The sequence below is a fragment of the Mus musculus genome, chromosome 2 (genome assembly GCF_000001635.26).
Source record: "Mus musculus strain C57BL/6J chromosome 2, GRCm38.p6 C57BL/6J".
NCBI classification, from domain to species: Eukaryota; Metazoa; Chordata; class Mammalia; order Rodentia; family Muridae; genus Mus; species Mus musculus.
In genome coordinates, this window is record NC_000068.7 from 71,388,655 (window position 1) to 71,408,649 (window position 19,995).

Below are 19,995 nucleotides of genomic sequence, written 5' to 3' on the forward strand. Positions count from 1 at the left end.
TTACTTTTAATAGTTGTGCACGCTAGCATGTAATCAGAGCACAGCTTTCGGGAGTCTTCCATTTTGGGTCCCTGAGTTCTTTAATATGGCACTATTTTTCAATTTGGGAGCACAAAGAAAGTCTATAATGGGTTAGTGGCAGAGCCTTATGTCTACCATAAGTATGACTCTGAATTGGTCACCCAGCTCCAAAATACGAATAAAATTCAGAGGAACCTTTTAAAATGGGTTATGGCAAAGTTGAATCAAAAAGTTTAAAAACTTCGAAATGAAACCCCCACAGAAAAACTTGCGTTCGGGCCAAAAGATGGGAAGGACAATCGCCTTAAGCTGTTTGAGAATTCACATTAATTTCTAAGCAAGTCTCTAGTGGCCAGCAAGCCGCACAGGCTGGGACGCCGAAGACATGGGGTGAGGGCATCCTCACGTGCGGTGGCTAGGCAACCGCGGGCGCCTTCTCACGGTGCTAGCCCCGCCTCCTGAGGCACTTCCGCCGCCGCGCGCCTGGACCTTCTCCCTCTCATTGGTTCGTGGCTCGCCGAGGATGGGCGGGGGAAACGCGTAAGTCCTTGCGGTCACTTCCGGCCCGGGAGCGCGCGGGTTGATTTGTCCTTCCTCAGCTGCGGGCGCTCGGAGCTCGGAAATGGCGGGTAAGTTCCCGGGAAAAGTTTAGCAAGGGGAGGAGGCGGGTGCTTCTGGGGAAGAACGTTGAGGCGGCCGTGACAGTGGCCGCCTGGAACTTTCGGGCTCTAGCAGAGGTTCCAGAAGGCCTCTCCCTTCCGCGAGGCACTGAGGGTCGGGGACTGGCTCCCGGTGGGCCGCGCTCGGCGCCACCGCCCCCGGTGCTGACGCTCGGCGCCTCCCGTGGGCCTCCCGGGCCTTGAGCTCAGGCAAGGCGCTCAGTTTGGTCTGGTGGAGCGCGGTCTGCCTCGGAGCCTTTCACCCCCTCGTTCCCCTTTGCTCACTGTCGCCCTAATGTAACCCATTAGGTCCAGTTCCCGCCAGCTGATCCTCTCCAGGGCCCTGCCCACCTCCCTCCCAGCCAACTTCTGAGCGAGCGCGGTGCTGCTGCCCTGCCCTGGTTCAGGGCACACTCAGGGTCTCATAACCCTTCAGGATTCCTGAGATCATTGTTTTTTTAGATGTCCTTTGAGAAAGTCGTTTTTACACTGCCCAACTTGTCACTTAGAATGGAACTTCTGTGCTGTGTGTAGTAGAATCCTCTTGCTGTGCTTTATTCGTTTCTAGCCTTGGAGAAATTTCTGGTGGAGTATAAGAGTGCCGTGGAGAAGAAACTAGCAGAGTACAAGTGTAACACCAACACAGCAATCGAGCTGAAACTAGGTGCGTATTTCCTTTCAGAGGAGTTCTGTGTGTGCAGCCCTGTATTTAACAGAGCCTTTAAAATAGGAAACACAGCTTGAGGTTAAGACGATTACGTAACAGGTACTTTCTGCGTTGACTGGACATGGAGATTTTAGGCAGTTCTCTAAGTTCATGCGGTAGAAGGGGTAGGGGAAAGATAGTGATAAGAAAGTGAAAGATAGTGTGGCAGAAAGTATATGTGATCTCATCTTAAAAATTGCAAATACACCAGGCAGTGGTGCCGCATGCCTTTAATCCCAGCACTTGGGAGGCAGAGGCAGGCGGATTTCTGAGTTCGAGGCCAGCCTTGGTCTACAGAGTGAGTTCTAGGACAGCCAGAGCTATACAGAGAAACCCTGTCTCGGGGGAAAAAATTGCAAATGGGGGATGGAGAGATGGCTCAGCTGTTAAGATCATTGACTGTTTTTCCAGAGGTCCTGAGTTCAAATCCCAGCAACCACATGGTGGCTTACAACCATCTGTAATGAGATCTGATGCTCTCTTCTGGTGCTCGTACTTACATATAATCATTCAATCAATCAATCTTCAGGCCCCAGGGAGCAGGACTGGTAAGAGCACTGACTGTTCTTCCGGAGGTCTTGAGTTCAAATCCTAGAAACTACATGGTGACTCACAAACATCTATGATGAGATCGGATGCCCTCTTCTGGTGTGTCTGAAGACAGCTACAGTGTACTTAGATATAATAAATAAATCTTTTTAAAAAAAATTGCAAATATGATAATAACAGCTGTTGGTTAGGATGTGGAAATTCATGGGTTGCTGGTATTATATCTAAAATGATATAACAACTTTGGTTTGGAAAAAAAATTTAAATGTATTTTATGTTCATAAGTGCTTTCTCTATCTTCATGAATACCAGAAGAGGACATCAGATTCCCACCATGTGTTTGCTGGGAATTGAACTCAGGACCTCTGGAAGAGACCAGTGCTCTTTTTTTTTTTTTTTTAAAGATTTATTTATTTATTATATGTAAGTACACTGTAGCTGTCTTCAGACACTCCAGAAGAGGGCGTCAGATCTTGTTACAGATGGTTGTGAGTCACCATGTGGTTGCTGGGATTTGAACTCCGGACCTTCGGAAGAGCAGTCGGGTGCTCTTATCAACTGAGCCATCTCACCAGCCCTAGTTTAAAAAAAAAAACAAACATAAATTAGCTACGTGAGCCAGCCCTTTTATTAGGTGTCTGTTCAAGGGAAGTGAAGATGTTCATTTATACATGAATACTTAAAAGTGAGTTATTTACAATAGCCAAAAAGTGTAAACAACTCATAAAGCAGTTGGTAAACAGATAAAGTATGCCATAGTTATTCAGTGGAATATTGTCTGACAATAGAAGTTCTGATACCTGTCACACAATGTGGAGAAATCTGAAAAACATGCTAAGTAAAAGAAGGCAGGCAAAACCAGTATAGTGTGTCCATTTGTTTAAAATGTTCAGAAAGGACATCTGCAAAGACAGACGGTAGAGAATCATTACCCCAGGCTAAATGTAGGCTCCTGACTGTCCTGGAACTTACTCTGTAAACCAGGCTGGTCTTGTATTTCCCTTAGTGATGGACCTGAAATCATAAGCCATTTAAATCCTTGACAGAGTTGCTTTTAGTCAGTGTTTTATCACAGCGCCAGAAATGAAACTAGAACCAATGCAACTAATCCAGTGATTGTGACAAGAGGTCATAGTTTACTGAACCTTCACTCCACAGACTCCTAATCAAGATGGTATTTTCTGTACTTACATATGTTATTTTTCTAAAACTGGCATTCTGTTATATAATGTGCTTTCTCTGCAGCTTGAAAATGTGTGATGTATACATAACAGTTTGCACACATGCAGAAGCCAGTGGAGGATACCCGCTTTCTTTGTCATTCTCCACTGTTACTTCCATGACATGGGGTCTCTAGCAATTTCTGCGAGAATGGCAGGGCAGTGAACTCTGGAGAGCCACATATTTCTACTTGTGGTGTATACCTGTAATCCTAACACCTGGGACGTGGAGGCAGGAGGATCAGGAGTTGAAAGGCAACCACAGCTGCATAGAGGTCAAGGCAGATGAAGGGAATGTACTATTCTTTAGTGACATTGCCTCCCACAAAAGTACCCATACTACCACCATATTTTTGTTGTTATAACCTGTTTTTTTGTTTGTTCGTTTGTTTTTCTTAACATAATTTGTTGTTTGTTTCTTTTTTTTGAGATGGGGGTCTCTTGTAACTGAGGATGGCTTTAAATACCCCTTGACTTCCAAGTGCTGCAATTATAGGTGTCCACTACCATATCTGGCTCTTTTTCTTTTGATCTGTCTATGTTATCTGTGTATTAACTGTTCCCCTACATGTGTAAAGAGCATAGTGTATATCTACTATGGATTCCTTTTTTTAAACACTTTTTTTTAAAGATTTATTTATTTATATGAGTACACTGTAGCTGTCTTCAGATGCACCAGAAGAGGGCATCAGATCCCATTACAAATGGTTATGAGCCACCATGTGGTTGCTGGGAATTGAACTCGGGACCTCTGGAAGAACCGTTAGCACTCTTAACCACTCTCCAGCCATCTCTCCAGCCCAGACTTTTTTTTTTTTTTGAGATGGGATTGCATTGTGAAACTCTGGCTTATCTCAGCCCTTAGGCTTAAGTGAACCCTCAACCTCGGATTCCCAGACAAAAGCATTTGGTCATTACCATTTTTACGTGTGTGTGTGGTTAGATCTCCAGGACTTTCTTGTAAAACAAACTCTGTGTAGTGGTTTGGATATGTATGACCCCTATAGACTTTTTGTTTGAATGGTTGGCCCTTAGGGAGTAGAACTGTTAGGAGGTGTGGTCTTGTTAGAGTAGGTGTGGCCTTGTTGGAGAAGTACATCACTGTGGAGGTGGGCTTTGAGGTCTCTTGTACTCACAAGCTATATGCCCAGTGTAGCAGTCTTCTGCTGCTTGCTGATCAAGATATAGAGCACTCAGCTCCATCTCCAGCACTGTGTCTGCCTGCATACTACCATATTTCCTGCCATGATGCTGATTGAGAGTAACAAGTCTATGGGGGCCAGACTGTAATTGGCCCCTGTCCATAATGTGTAGCAATATGAGGAGGTGTGTCACTGTGGGGGTGGGCTTCTATGCTCAAGCTATGTGCAGTCTGTCTCCTTCCATGCTTCCTGCCATGATTCTAATGGACTAAACTGTAACTATAAGCCAGCCCCAATTAAAGGTTTTCCTTTATAAGAGTTGCTGTGGTCATGGTGTCTCTTCATAGCAATAAAACCCAAACTAAGACACTGTGCCTATTAAATATCTATTTCTCCCAGACTCTAGCCACTACCATTTTATTTTCTGTTTCTAGAATTTGTCTGAGATAACATCATAAAAGTGTAATCATACAGTATTTGACTATTTTTAATTTAACATGCTACCAAGTTTCATTCACATTGTAGTATATGACATAATTCCTTTAAAGATGAATTAATAGCATTCATCTTTGTGTGTCTGTGTGTCCATCCATCCTTTGTCTAGTCAGTCTGTTGATAGACTTTGGGCTGCTTCCAACTTTAAGCTATTGTGAATGAATATAGTTGTGTGAATATCTTCTTTGCAAAAATCTAGCTTTGAATTTTGGTTATTTACGCCGAGGTGGAATTGTTGGTTCATTATAGTTTAGGGAATGTGTGAGGGGTTGGAAGTTATTGAACTTTAGCTTTATGCATGCTCACCAAATGCTGCTGAGCTACCCAAAAGTTCTGATCCTTGTGTCTCCATCTTCAGTGTGCTGGAATTATAGGTGATTACCATCCCATCTCAGTTATATGGTGCTGCAGATCAAACATGTGGCTCTCATGCAGGCTAGGCAAGCATCCTACCAGCTGAGTTACATGTCCAGACATACCTATTTGTAATTTTAAAAGGAACTGTCAACAGTTTCTATAGCTACTTTTTTATACCCATTTTTCATTCCTACAAATAAGGCACAAAATTTCAATTTCTCCATATCCTTGTCAGCATTTATTTTGATTTCTCTCTCTTTTTTTTTTTTTTTTTTTTTTTTGCTATCTTTTTATTTACAGTAGAAGAATGTGAGGGGAGGTTTAAGCGTATGTGGCATGCACATGCGTATGTTCAGATGGAGGATGGTTTTTGAATGTTTTACCTTATTCCTTTGAGACAGGATCTCTCCCTATGCATGGAGCTCTATTTTTTCTACTAGACTGACTGCCAGTCTAGTGGTCTTCCTGTGGAGAGCTCCATTCCCTACAGCTCTGAGATTATGAGTACATGCAAAACCTCACCTGGTTTGTTTTGAGGGATCTGGAATCTGAATCCAGGTCCTCATAGTCTTGGAATTAACATTTTCCCAAGAGCCCTAGACTCTTTCAGTGAATACTACTTAGAGGCCAAGGTTTGGGTGCTAGATAAGCTCATTCTGTTTGTTGCTCTGACATAGTGACTGTGTGTCATAGCCCGCAAAGCTTTGTTGTATTCCCTGGGGGCCTTATCCTCTGAAAGCTCATTGCTGCTGTAGACTGCTTTACTCATATTAGCTTTACCTATTTTACAACTTTAAAATGTTCATCCTTGAGTGCTGGGGGTTGAACCTAGGGTCTCCACAAGCTAACTATATGCTTTACCACTAAAATATTGTCCAGTCCTATTGCTAGAACTTTATTTGAATAGAAGTGAGGTCAGATGTGGTGGCACACTTTGGAGGCAGAGGGCTACATAATGTCTCAAAAATAAACAAGTAGAGGTTGTTATTGCTGTTTATGTAATTCACTATAGTGGTAGATTTGTTTGTTTCTTCATTTTCTTTCTTTTAAGATTTCTGTATTTTATGGTATGAGTGTTTTGCCTACATATATGTGCATTCCATGTATGTCTGGTGCCCTTGGTGGTCAGGAGAGTCAGACTGCCTGAAATAAATGGTTGTGAGCTACCATGTGGGTGCTGGGAACTGAACCTAGATCCTCTGCATGAGCAGCGCATGTTCTTAGCTACCGAGTCATTTCTCCAGCCTTATGTTAATTTTTTAATAATTTGCATTTATTATCGAGCTAAATACTCTAGTCTAGACGTTAAAGATTTGTGTCTTTTTTTTTAAATTGACTTTTAAAATTTATTTTGTTTTTAGGATGGGTTTTATTCATCGTAGGCTGGCCTCAGACTTGCTATGTAATAGCTCGGGATGACCCTGATCTTTCTCCACCTCTTGAGTGTTGGCATTATAGCATGTCAGTTTCTGTGGTACTAGGACTCAAACCTTGGGCCTCACGCATCTTAGGCAAGCAGTCTACTAACTGAGCAATGTCCCCATCCACAAATTTATAACTCTTTGTTATAAAGTACTTTACCTCTCTTTCCAGTAATAAAAACATCTCTTCATCTCTGTTCCCTCATTAACTTCTATTTATTTATTTATTTATTTATTTATTTATTTATTATATGTAAGTACACTGTAGCTGTCTTCAGACACTCCAGAAGAGGGAGTGTCAGATCTTGTTACAGATGGTTGTGAACCACCATGTGGTTGCTGGGATTTGAACTCTGGACCTTCGGAAGAGCAGTTGGGTGCTCTTACCCACTGAGCCATCTCACCAGCCCCCCTCATTAACTTCTTATCTTGCTTTATATTAATACCTATTAGTTTGTTTCCATCTTACTATATACTAATCTTATTTTAAGATAATTTTTAAACACTTTATATTTTTGTTTCTGTGTATCTGTGTGTGTCTATCTGCACATGGAGGCTAGAAGAGGGTGTGGGAGTCCCTGGAGCTGAATTTACAAGCAGTTGTAAGCAGCCTAGTGTAGGTGCTGGGAGCCAGACTGCTCAAGAGCAGCAAGCACTTTAACCACTGGGCCATCTGGGTGGACAGCATGTTCATTTGTTGATGCCAAGAATATCAGTCAAGGAAAAATTACTGGGAAGGAAAGGGATATTTATAGATTTGATATCTTTGAGAATATAAGAGGAGAAAGAGAATATAAGAGGAGAAAGTACTCCATTTGTCAGTTGACTAGGTAGTGTCTTAGTAACAGCTCTTATGCTGTGAAGAAATACTGTGACCAAGGCAGTTTATAAGAGAAAAGATTTAATTGGGGGGTTGCTTATACTTTTATAGGGTGAGTCCATGATTATCATGTTAGGGACCATAGCAGCAAGTGGGCAAGCATGGCACTGCAGCAGTAGCTGAGAGCTTACATCTATCTGGTCTACAAGCAAGAGTTAGGGAGAATGGGTCTGGCATGAGCTTTTGAAACCCCAAAGCCCACCCCCAGTGACATAACCTACTCCAACAAGGTCACATCTAATCCTTCCTGTACAGTCTTTGAGCTGGGAACCAAACATTCAAATAAATGAGCCTATGGGGACCATTTTCATTCAAACCACCACACTCCACTCCCTGACCCCCATATAGCTATATATATATATATATATATATATCAATCATAATGCAAAATGCACTCAGTCCTCATAGTCCTCCTTTACAGTCAACACTTAAAGTGCCAAAGTTCAAAGTCTCTGCTGAGACTCAAGGCAAATAATAAAACAAAGCAAATTATGCATTCCCAGCATACTGTGGCACAATATGCATTACAAAAGGAGGGGTGGGTGTAGTGAGATATTGGACCAAAGGAAAACTGAAACCCAGCAGAGCAAACTCCAAATCCCAAAAACACATCTGATGTCAAAGGGATCTTCAGATCTCCACTCTTTCCAGCTTTGTTGACTGCAACAAATTTCTGTACTGGTTCCACACCCTGCACGCAGCTCTCCTCAGCATGGCTCTGGCATCTCCAAATATTTAGGGTTGCAACACCTTCCAAGCTAAACTTTTGTAACTTCATACAATGACCTCTCTGAACCTCCATGAAGGGACTCTCCTCCTGCATGCCTCAGCTGCTTTCTTTGGCCTTGGAGGAAACCCCTTTCCATAACTTCTTGACTCCTGTATCCTTGCTGAAGTCAGAACACTTGACTGAAGTGGTCAAGTCTGCTGCCTGCTTGGACTGAGTCCTGGCTCCTCTTCCTGCATTACATTTGCATAAGTGTTGATTTGATGCTTTCCCTGTTGAATAACAAATTGGAAGCTTAGCTGAGTGGGGTCTTGCCTCTGGACACCAGTCCATTTAATCCATTTCCCCTAAACTCTTTGAGCACAGGATTTGGCTCCAACATTAAATTTCCTGGTACTCTTTTTCTCCTCAAACTGTACATTTTGTATTTTTCTTTTTGGCCCTGTTTTCTCTTCATCATTGTAAATCTGTGTGCTCACTAATAACCATGTGACAGCAAATACTGGGCTCTCTTAATCTCTGCCAATACCATAATCCAAAACTCTTCAATTTTGCCTCCAGCATATTCTAAGGACAAGGACAAAATGCAGGTATATTTCTTTGTCAGTATTACAAGAATGGTCTCTAGCTAAGTTGCTAAGGTTGGTCTCCTGAGACCTCGTGAGCTGGGCCTTTATAGTCTACATTGCTCTCAGCACTGCTGTTTTCCACACTTGTAGGATGGTCTATTTTGTCCTGCTTACAACATTGAACAGCTTTCCTAGGTCAGATTCCTAGAGTCCATGTTCTTCCAACGAGCAGCATGATTAGGACTGTCACAGCAATTATTCCAGTCCCTGTTACCAACTTCTGGCTTAGTTCTTTTCTATTGTTGTGAAGAGATTTCTATGACTACTGTTAGATGATTAGAGACAGTGGAAAGAGGCTAAGTCTGGGACTCGTATTCATAGTGAGGAGACACTTTTTTATCCTTGTGTGTAGATGGCTAAGATGTCTACAGAGGAAGACGGGATGTGATCCCTTATAGGAATGGAAATGACTTCTGTAGCCTGTAAAGGAAGCTGGGAAATAAAAATCTTTCAGCAGGAAACTATCATTCCTAACTCTGGAGAGAATATTAAAAACGCAGGGTTTTTGTTTTCTTCTGAGAGGGTTTTTATCAGGAGGGGCTAGGTCTAGGTCCATTAAAGAGGGGGTACCTAGTCATGTTCCAGCAGGCCTTAACATCGTGGGTGCCATCCTGTGTTCACGAAGAGACTTGGAAAGTAATTATTGGAGGGCTGTAAGCAGATGATTTGGTTACAGAGTTGAGCTGAGAGAGTTCCCTGGAAAGTTGAGGGGTAAGGAGGAACAGAGGTGGGACAAAGTGAGCAGAGTTGATCTAGGTTGACAGTGACTGGTCCCATTGCCAGGCCTGTTGCACCAAAATGAGGTAGCTGAAGTAGCAGAGAGCTATAGAGCATCAAAGGGAAGGAACAGTAGAAAGAAGAGGAATAATAGAAAGAATTGTAGCTAGTCTGGGGTAAAAGGGATGAAGGTCCCTTTCTTGTTAAAGATTTATTTAGTTATGTATATGAGTACACTGTTGCTGTCTTCAGCTACACTAGATGAGGGCATCCGATGGTTGCGAGCCACCATATGGTTGCTGGGAATTGAACTCGGGATCTTTGGAAGAGCAGCCAGTTTTCTTAACCACTGAGCCATCTCTCCAGCCGGACAAAGGTCCCTTTTAACAGAGTTTCTCCACAATATCTAAAAGATTTTTTTTTGCAGATGTGTCAGGAGAAAATGGAACTGTCGTGGTAGGCAAGCTCTTGGGAGAGTTTGTGTGGAACATTTTGCTTAGGTACAGAGTGAAGGTCAGTAAGTACAATAATTAAAAGATGGTAAAACATAAGCATGAGGGGGCTGGTGAGATGGCTCAGTGGGTTAGAGCACCCGACTGCTCTTCCGAAGGTCCGGAGTTCAAATCCCAGCAACCACATGGTGGCTCACAACCATCCGTAACGAGATCTGACTCCCTCTTCTGGAGTGTCTGAAGACAGCTACAGTGTACTTACATATAATAAATAAATAAATCTTTAAAAAAAAAATTGATTTGTATTAAAAAAAAAAAAAAACATAAGCATGAGGATAAGGAGGAAAAGATCACAGGAATGAGCCAGATTGGGAGGGAACCAAAAGCCCATACATAGGATATGCTGGCTAGTCCCATGTCAACTTGACACACAAATTAAGAGTTAAGGAGGGAACCTCAACCGAAAAAATGTCTCCATAGTATTTGGCTATAAAGCATTTTCTTCCTTAGTGATTGATGGGGGAGGGTCCAGCCCTTTGAGGGTGGTTTCATCCCTGGGCTGGTGGTCATGGGCTCTATAAGAAAGTAGGTGAGCTAGCTAGGCGTAGCAAGCCATTAAGTGGCACTCTTCCATGGCTTCTGCATCAGCTCTTGCCTTCAGGATCCTGCTCTATTTGAGTCCTGCCATGACTTCCTTCAATGATGAACAGTGCTGTGGAAGTATGAGCTGGATAAAATCTTTTCTCCCTGACTTGCTTTTTGGTCAAGGTGTTTTGATGCAATAGAAACCCTAACTAAGACATAGGAAGCTTATTGTTGAAAAGTTTCTGGTGCCTATCTGTAGGCCCCATTTTAAAATAGTTAGGATTTGTTAGTTTGGAAGCAGTTTGCTCACAGAAGAAAGCACAAATCCCATTCTAGTAGTCAGATATAGTCCTTTTTTAATTTTGGAGTACTGCAGCAGTCAAGGAATTGAGCTGGTCCTGAAAGATGTTAAGCTAATGTGAGCTGGTGAGACAGAAAGGTTCATTGATGCAGAGATGGCTTCAGTCCAGTTGTTTTTGTTCTAAGTCCCCAAAACAATGTCCAGAGTAGCAAGAAAAGGGATGAGTTGGATGTACTATGGTCCATTAGTTCCCCTTTTTAGAGGTCCCCTAAACTGCTTAGGGGTTTGGGGCATCTCTCTCAGTAACTCCTCAAGGCTGTCAGAGGTTGATGAGGGAGGGGAGCAACAACTAGCAGTGGAGGAAGATCCATCCAAGGGGCCATAATAAAAGTTAAGTTGGCAAATATCCATAACAGAAGTCAGGGAGGAATATCTATAAATTTGTGGGGAACATTAAGAGACACAAAACAAAGTTATATGAGGAAAACTTTTATATCAAGATTAAAATGAGTTAAATGCAATAGTAGATCTGACTGAACCACAAACCAAGAGTTCTGTGGAAGGGTATTAGCTCTTTGTTTACATCAGACTCCTGCCTAAGGAACAAGCACCAGGAAGCTTGTGAAAGAAGTCACTTAGCCTGGCAGTAGTGGCGTACGCCTTTAATCCCAGCACTCGGGAGGCAGAGGCAGGTGGATTTCTGAGTTCGAGGCCAGCCTGGTCTACAGAGTGAGTTCCAGGACAGCCAGGGCTACACAGAGAAACCCTGTCTCGAAAAACCAAAGTCGGCATCCAAGGAATGAATCTGAACAGAAAATGCCTAAGTGATACTACTTGCTTTTACATACACAAATATACTTTGTATATTTCAAATGTTAACAATAGCAGCTATTTATTAACAAACAAAAAAACAGTATCCTGAGTAAAACAAAATTTTTTGGTTAGAAACAATTTGATAAGGTATTTTTTAAAATTGGGATTATTAACTTAAATGACCATATCTACTATTTGAAAACATGACAATACTTATTTTTTTTTTTTTTTAAAGATTTATTTATTTATTATATGTAAGTACACTGTAGCTGTCTTCAAACAATCCAGAAGAGGGAGTCAGATTTTGTTACGGATGGTTGTGAGCCACCATGTGGTTGCTGGGATTTGAACTCCGAACCTTCGGAAGAGCGGTCGGGTGCTCTTACCCACTGAGCCATCTCACCAGCCCGACAATACTTATTTTTGTTAACATCAAATTGTTATACCTATATTCCAGAGACAGTGTAATTGTAAGTTTTATTTCTCAAAAAAAAAAAAGTTATTTTTAATTTTCAATTTAGAAAGTATACTTCCAGGGACAGTGTCTACTCTGTTGAGAATAAATGGTTCACTTTACAAAGTTCTCTAAAATTAACTCTATTAACAGAACCTTAAAAAAAAAAAACCTCAACATTTTTATTCAATACACTGAACCAACAGATGAAAGATGAAAGCTGTCATATCAGATCTGTAGTAAATCATAGACTGAATTGACAAAGAAGGCTAAAGACAACTGCTCCTTCTGCAAATTTGTCAGATCTCTAGGTTACCCATGTACTGATGGCAGTAAGCATATTTATTAATATCATTCTGTTTAAAAATAGATTGGTTGTTTAGAGACATAAGTTATAAAGCAAGATAACCAAATTAAGCTTTAACAAATACTGGCTTTTGGAATTTCTTAGAAAATAATCTGCAAGCATCATTGCTAAAGCTTGTATACTTCTTGTGGGCTTTAAGGTAAGAGTTCAGGCACTGGCCCAGCAGCTCTTTATCTGCATACAGGCTAGATAATAGTCTCAGAAATTCCCAAGTGAGCCCAGGCTAGAGAGAATCTCCTTCATTCTTACCCTCCTAAAGAGTATAAAGGCCTGGGATAGCACTTAATAGAATTGTTTGCGAGTCTACAAATACAAAACCAACTGTCAAAGACAATGCTTGGATATTCTAAATAACTTCAAAGCTGTGAGTTTGATGACAGAGTATCTAGCATCCACCACCAATGAGGGAACAGGGTGGTTAGGGTATGGAACTGGGAATTAGCTTTTGCTAAGGGGAAGGATTGAATGCCAAGGTAAAGGGCATGCCCAACTAAACTAGCTTACAGGTCCCATCCTAGTCAGGTTATAGACTTACATGTACAAGGTTTTCCTGTTCATGGCATCTTCATACGTCAGTTCCAGAGACATTGAGGTCAGAGTGATTTGCCTCTCTGTTTGAGACATTTAGGATGTGGGTGTACACTGTGAGATCCATTAAGCAATAATCCATCCCGTAATAATAATGGGATGTCCAGTGAGACATGAGAAGTAATTAATCTTTATATAAAGAGGAGGTTTTTCCCTGGTGATGCCTCTCTAGTCTAATAAAAGGGAGGGAGCTGCAAGGCTAAGCAGAGGGCTTAGTGGGTGCTGCCTTGTTGATTTCTACCACAAGGTCAGTTTAGCCAAGATGGTGAAGTCATGTGGATACCAAGATGGCAGCAAGGCACCTGGTGGTTATGTACTCCAATGTGATTACCAGCCACATGGTGCTCAAAGATGAGGCTATCTGGCACCCTCTTCCTAAGGAAAACAAGTGTTAAATCCAAGTTACATATATGATATGTTACAGCAAATGAAGATTATACATCTTTTTGAAATCACACTTGGGCCAGGCGTGGTGGCTGACACCTTTAATCCCAGCACTCGGGAGGCAGAGGCAGGCGGATTTCTGAGTTTGAGGCCAGCCTGGTCTACAGAGTGAGTTCCAGGACAGCCAGGGCTACACAGAGAAACCCTGTCTTGACCCCCCCCCCCAAAAAAAAACACACTAGGTGAACTTACAAATTTTAAAATACTAGCAATGCTTTATAAAAGCTTTAAAGATAATGAACAAAACCATCAAAAGTGGCTGGGGGATTAAGAGAGTTCAACGCCTTTCTAATTGTAAGCTCTATAGGAAATAATTTACGTTTTAGTTGTTGCCAAGCACAGTGTCTTTCCATAGGCTGTTTTCTTTCTCTCCTTTTCCCTATCACAGCGGAGGTGCCTTTCCCGACTCAAGATAGATTTCAGAGGAAACTTTTAAACAAACATGCTAGGATCTGGGACAGATGGGCCCAACCCCAAATCTAGAACAGAACTCTCCTCTCCTCTCTCCTCTCCTCTCCTCCCCTCCCCTCCCCTCCCCTCCCCTCCCCTCCCCTCTCGATTGGATATTATCTTTATTTACATTTCAAATATTTTCCCCTTTCCAGGTCTCCCCTTTGGAAACCACCTCGCCCATTTCCCCCTCCCCCTGGCTCTATGAGGGTGCTCCCCCCCCCCCACTCCTGTCCTCCTGCCCTGGCATTCACCTACGCTGGGGCATCGAACCCCCTCAGGCCCAAGGGCCTCTCCTTCCACTGATGTCCAACAAGGCCATCTGCCACATATGTGCCCAGCACCATGGGTTGCTTCATGTGTATTCTTTGGTTGGTGGTCCAGTCCCCGGAAGTTCCAGGGGAGGTCTGGCCTATTAACACTGATGCTCCATCCATGGGGCAGCAAAACCCCTCAGCTCCTTCAGTCCCTTCTCTAACCTCCATTGGGGACTCTTTCTCCAACCCCCAGGCTCAGTCCAATAGTTGGCTGTGAGCTTCCACCTCTGTCTTTGTCAGGCTCTTAATAGAGCCTCTCTGGAGACAGCCATATCAGGCTTCTATCAGCAAGCACCTCCCAGCATCCACAATAGTGTCTGGATTTGGTGGCTGTATATGGGGTGGATCCTCAGGTGGGGCAGTCTCTGGATGGCCTTTCCTTCCGTCTCTGCTCCACACTTTGTCTCCATGTTTCCTCCTGTGAGTATTTTATTCACCCTTCCTAAAAGCACTGAAGCATCCACATTTTGGTCTTCCTTCTTCTTAGGCTTCATATGGTCTGTGAATTGGATCTTGGGTGTTCTGAACTTTTGGGCTTAATAGTGAGTAAAAACCGTGTTTGTAGAACCCATTTTTTTTAGTAGAATAGTACAGCATGAAACAATGTTTCAATATACATATCCAAAAGACATGTAAAGCACTGTAGGCTGAACCCAGTGATGTACATATCCATATTCAGTTTGTGTGTGACTGAAGATGGAAGCAGACAACCTGAAATGCTCTTATCTCTTAGTGTCAGAGATATAAGCAGGAATTTCCAGGTTTGGAGAGACAGAAACACAGTAGGTTAAAAGCATAAAGCAAAAGGGGTCTATGGACATGCAGGTTTGGCGGCCCAGCAGATACAGTGTTAGGCATTCTGACTCTGGGTGTGGTTGTAAGCTAGAGTCTTGAGAAGGATTAAAGTAAACTGAATTCTATGGGGAGGGGTCTTGAACCAAGCTACCATTCCATCTTATGGAGTTACCTAATCATTTTAGGTAATCAAAAGTTATGAATGGTAGCCATTTGTCCAGTGTATATTGAAGGCAGATTTGCATTGAAAGATTAAATTCTAATTGGGTCCCCTTTAAGTTAGCCCTCAAACAGGCAAATGAGTTTCTTTTGGTACAGAAAATTTGAAACTCATGGGTGGACTCAGGACCAAGGTGTAGACAGGGTTCAGTGTCTCGTTGTTCACAAAATCCTCCAAGTCTGGAAATGACCAAATGTGCTTAGAGGTCATGTTTCAGCCTATACAGTTCCAGGATTAAGCCATGGCAGGGCAAGTGTAAGGTTGTTGGCTCTTGTCTGGCTGAGCTGATTGAATGGTAGGTCAGTGGAGAATTCAGAATTCTAAAGCCAAACTTCCAGCAGTGAAGCCTTTGACCAAAAGTGCCAGTGACCCCTCCCTCCCAGTGCCTAACTTGGTGCCCCTGTGTTAGCTCCATAATTACCACAACCCAGCATTTTACTATGTTGTGGGTGTGTGTGTAGGGGGGGTGTTGAATGTAGTGTGGTACCCCCACATAGGTCAGAATATGTCAAGGAGAGAGAAAGGATAAAGAGTGAAGATAAAAGGCTGCTAGGGAGAAAAGAGGGGTCCTACCTGGCCTGCTCTTAGCCTGGGAGTGTATGAAACTCAGGGAGGTTTGTCTGTGGGTTTGAGACATTTTTAGACTCAGATTTACTATCCTGGGTCTTTGGCAGCATAGGTTAGATTATTAAAGGGCAGTTGTAAAGAGATACAAAGAGGTTTGGTTTGATCTTAGGCAGGACTATGTTTATTCACTGTAGGGGGCACTTTGTCGCTTAGTATGTATGGTTTGCCAAAGTGCCTACAGAGTAATGCCATTATAGTGGCAGAAATGACTTCTGTAGTCCATAAGGGAAGCTGAGAAATGTAGTCTTTCAGCAGGAAACTATCAAATAAGGCAATTTATAAAAGGATGTGTGTAATTGGAGGCTTGCTTAGTTCCAGAGTATTAGTCCATGATGATCATGGCAGGCAGGGATGGTACTGGAGCAGTAGCTGAGAGCTTTATATCTTACATAAAGGGAGAGTTAGAGAGAGTGAAATTGCCTGGTTTAGGCTTCTTCAACCTCAAAGCTCACTCCCAGTGATATACATCTTCTAACAAGGCCTCCTAATTCTTCCTAAAACAGTTCCACCAACTAGGGAATCAAGCATTCAAGTAAATGATCCGGGGTGACCATTCTCATTCAAACCACCATAGTTATTAAACTTGAAAAGTTGATTAAAAATCACATTCTTTAAAGATTTATTTTTTATGTTATGTATATGAGTGCCCTATCTGCATGTGCACTTGCAGGCCAGAAGAGGCCCTCAGATCCCATTATAGATGGTTGTGAAACCACCATGTGGTTGCTGGGAATTGAACTCAAGACCTCTGGAAGAGCAGCCAGTAGTACTCTTAACCGCTGAACCATCTCTCCAGTTCCCTAAATTCACATTTTGTTAATTCCTTAGTTTTAGTCTTTTGAGATAAGGACACATGGTAGACTGTCCTGAAACTCATGTACCCAAGTCTAGCCTTGAACTCTTAATCTTCTTCTCTGTGTTTTTTCTAAAAATTACAGCAATGTTACTCAAAAGGAAGATTTATTGTAAGCCATATGGTATTATAGCAATCAGGCACCATTAAAATAATGAGTGATACAGGTTTCATGGAAGGAAAAGTTTTAGTGATTTTTTTTCCCTAAGTTGAGAGATAGATGAGAGAAGGTGTTAGGTTTTTTTTTCCTGTTCTGTTAAACTTTGAGATAGGTCATGTGGTATAGCTTAGGCTGACCTAGAGCTCATTGTGTGGCTCAGCCTGTCCATGGATTTGCACTACTTCTGCCTTAGTCTCCTCTGTGCTGGGAGTGTAGACATACTTGCCACACTAGGCTTATTTCCACATCTTTTCACTCTTCTGTCTATTGGAGTAATATGTTCTGCTAAAGTTTTAGAAAGGGTAGAACAAAGTGAAAGTAAAAGTTACCCATAGTTCATCACTAAGTAATTCCTTTTGTATAATAATTTAGGCATTTTATCATGCATCCACTTTTTGCCACGGTGCTACAGCTGCATTTAAAGTCTTAAAAATATTGATGTTCCTGTTATCCAGGAGAGTTTGCACATAAATATGCATTATTGTGATGTTCAACCTTAAACTTTATAAAGTCTAAGCTGTATCACCAGCCCTTTTCAGATTTAACAGTGGGCAATATTTGACTAGGCTTCTTTTTATTTTTTCAAGTTTTAGAGTGAGAAATGTCAAACATCTAAAAATTGAAAATATAAAATATAACACAACTTTAATAATTTTAACATTTGCTGTATTTGCTTTAATGTATATTTTGGTAAATTATTTGAAAGTAGCTTTCTGTATATAGATGTCTTCTCTCATGAACTTGTTTTCATATGTACACATAAACATAATGCTATTATCAAAGCTAATAGTAATTTCTTTGTTCCTCTGGCTATCCTCAAGTTCCTTTACTAATACAAGTGGTGGTGGTGGGGTCAGGGGATGGCTTAGCTATTAAAGGCTGGGCTTATAACCAAAACGTCAAAAATTTTTCTTAAAGTAGGATCTACTCTAGGTTGCTTTATTTGCATTTATTTTTTTGTGTGCTGAGGACTGAATTAAGACCTTGCTCTTAGTAGTGAGCACTCTAGTCCTGAGTTAGTCCCATGTTCTCCATTGGGTTGTAATTTCTTTCTTAAGTCTCCTTTAACTTAGAACTGTCAATCTTTCCTATATACAGTTTCTCTAGATCATTAGTTTGAGAGAATAATGTCAGTGTATAGAATTATCAGACAAATTTATGTTCTGAATTTGTCTTACATTTTCTTAAATTTTCTCTACTTCCTGAAAATTGTAAAATTTTAAAAATTGATTAGGTTTAGGAAAAGGTAAGGCTTCATGAATCGTCGATGTCGTCATACTGCATTTACTCACTCAGTGAGCAAAGAATGTTAGTCTTCCCCACCGTGTGCGCTGTTGAGTTTTATTCCTTGAAAAGGTGACTGCACCAGAGTGAAAGTTACCTCGGCTTTACCTTCTGTAGAGTGATCTTCTGGTGATATTTTGCATGCAGTGAATGACTTCACTGACCATGACAACTGTGGAAATCTTCATCTTTTCATTCTTCAGTTGTGTAAGGCCTTTTTCAAAAACTATAGCTTGCTGGGCAGTGGTGGCTCATGTCTTTAATCCCAGTATTCAGGAGGCAGAGGCAGGTAGATCTCTAGAGTTCAAGGCCAGCCTAGTCTACAGATTGAGTTCTAGGATGGTCATGGTTACACAGAGAAATCCTGTCTTGAACCACTCTTCTCCCCCCCCCCCAAAAAAAAATTACTACATTCTTATTTCAAATAATTCTTTTTGGAAGCAGTAGAACATGGTACTTGTGAAAAAGTTAGAGGACACCTTGTGGGAGTTGGCTTTTCTTTTTGCACCAAGCAGTTTTCTAGGATTGAACTCAGGCTCTCTGGGTGGGCAGCCAAGTACCTTTACCCATTGAGGCATGTCGTCAGTCTGAGATTTAGTATTTTTGATAATTTTTTATAGCATATATTAGGAAAGTATCCAGTAAATCAGGATCTGTACTATACAAATCTATACAGTATCTATACAAATAAAGCAACACAAACACTCATTTCCATCTTTGATTGGTTGAGATAGAAGTTGAGGGGCATTCTCAAGATTGTATGAAATGGGAGTTTAGTGTAGATGCTGGTGTTCCAAGACATCTAAGCAGTGTTTATAAGAAACAGTGTTGCTGGGCAGTGGTGGTGACACCTTTAATCCCAGCACTCAGGAGGCAGAGGCAGGCGGATCTCTTGAGTTCAAGGCCAGCATGGTCTTCAGAGACAGTTCCAGGATAGCCAGAGCTACATAGAGAAACTCTGTCTCAAAAAAACCAAAAAAGAAAAATAAAATTGGTGCTGGTAGTTTACTCCCAAATAGTTCCCATCTTATATATTTATCATAAAAGTAGAGTAAGATAAATATGAGTATCATCCCAGCATTATTTGCTTGCTTGTTTTGCAGTGTAGGGATTAAGCCCCAGATCTCTTGGTCATGCTGGGCATTGAGCCGTATCTTCAGGCCATGCAGCATAACTTTTTATTTTATTCTCTGAAGCAGATTTTGTGTAACAGCTCTGCCTATCTTGGAACTTGATTTATATAGACCAGGTTGGTCTTGAACTCACAGAGATCCAGCTGCCTCTGCCTCCTGGGTGCTGGGATAAAGGTGTGTGGCACCATACCTGGCTATTTTTAATTTTTAGAACAGATTTATTTTTGTTTCATGTGTATGAATGGTTTGCCCATGTGTATGTATATGCATCACAGGCAAGCCTGGTTGATGAAGAAGGCATAGGATCCCCTGGAGCTGGAATTAACAGACTAAGCTGCTTTGTTTTTCTTGGGAACTGAACCTAGGTTCTCTTAGAACAGTAATTCTTAAAATGCACAGCCATCGCTCCAGTCCCCAAGCACCATTATTTTTAAGAGAAGGAAAACAACAGTAAAATATTAAATGTCATCTCAAAGTCAAAAAACAAGATGGGGCCTGGTGAGATGGCTTAAACAAGCCTGATCTGAGCTCAGTCGTCACAAGTTAGATAACGAGCAGGAGAGAACCAGCTGCAGAGTTGTCCTCTGACCACCACTACCCACACCCACACACATTCGATGTCTCTGATG

The 19,995-nt window shown here is 41.7% G+C and overlaps 1 protein-coding gene across 1 annotated transcript in view; it reads left to right on the forward strand.

Moving 5' to 3' along the window:
* Positions 1-605: 605 nt before the first annotated feature.
* The window catches only part of Hat1 (histone aminotransferase 1), a 52,363-nt gene continuing 32,973 nt past the window's right edge, over positions 606-19,995 (forward strand). The window contains exons 1-2 of the mRNA NM_026115.4: positions 606-650; positions 1,249-1,344. Coding sequence (NP_080391.2) covers positions 644-650; positions 1,249-1,344 — 103 coding nt within the window. The 5' untranslated portion in view covers positions 606-643. The remainder of the gene's footprint in view (positions 651-1,248; positions 1,345-19,995) is intronic.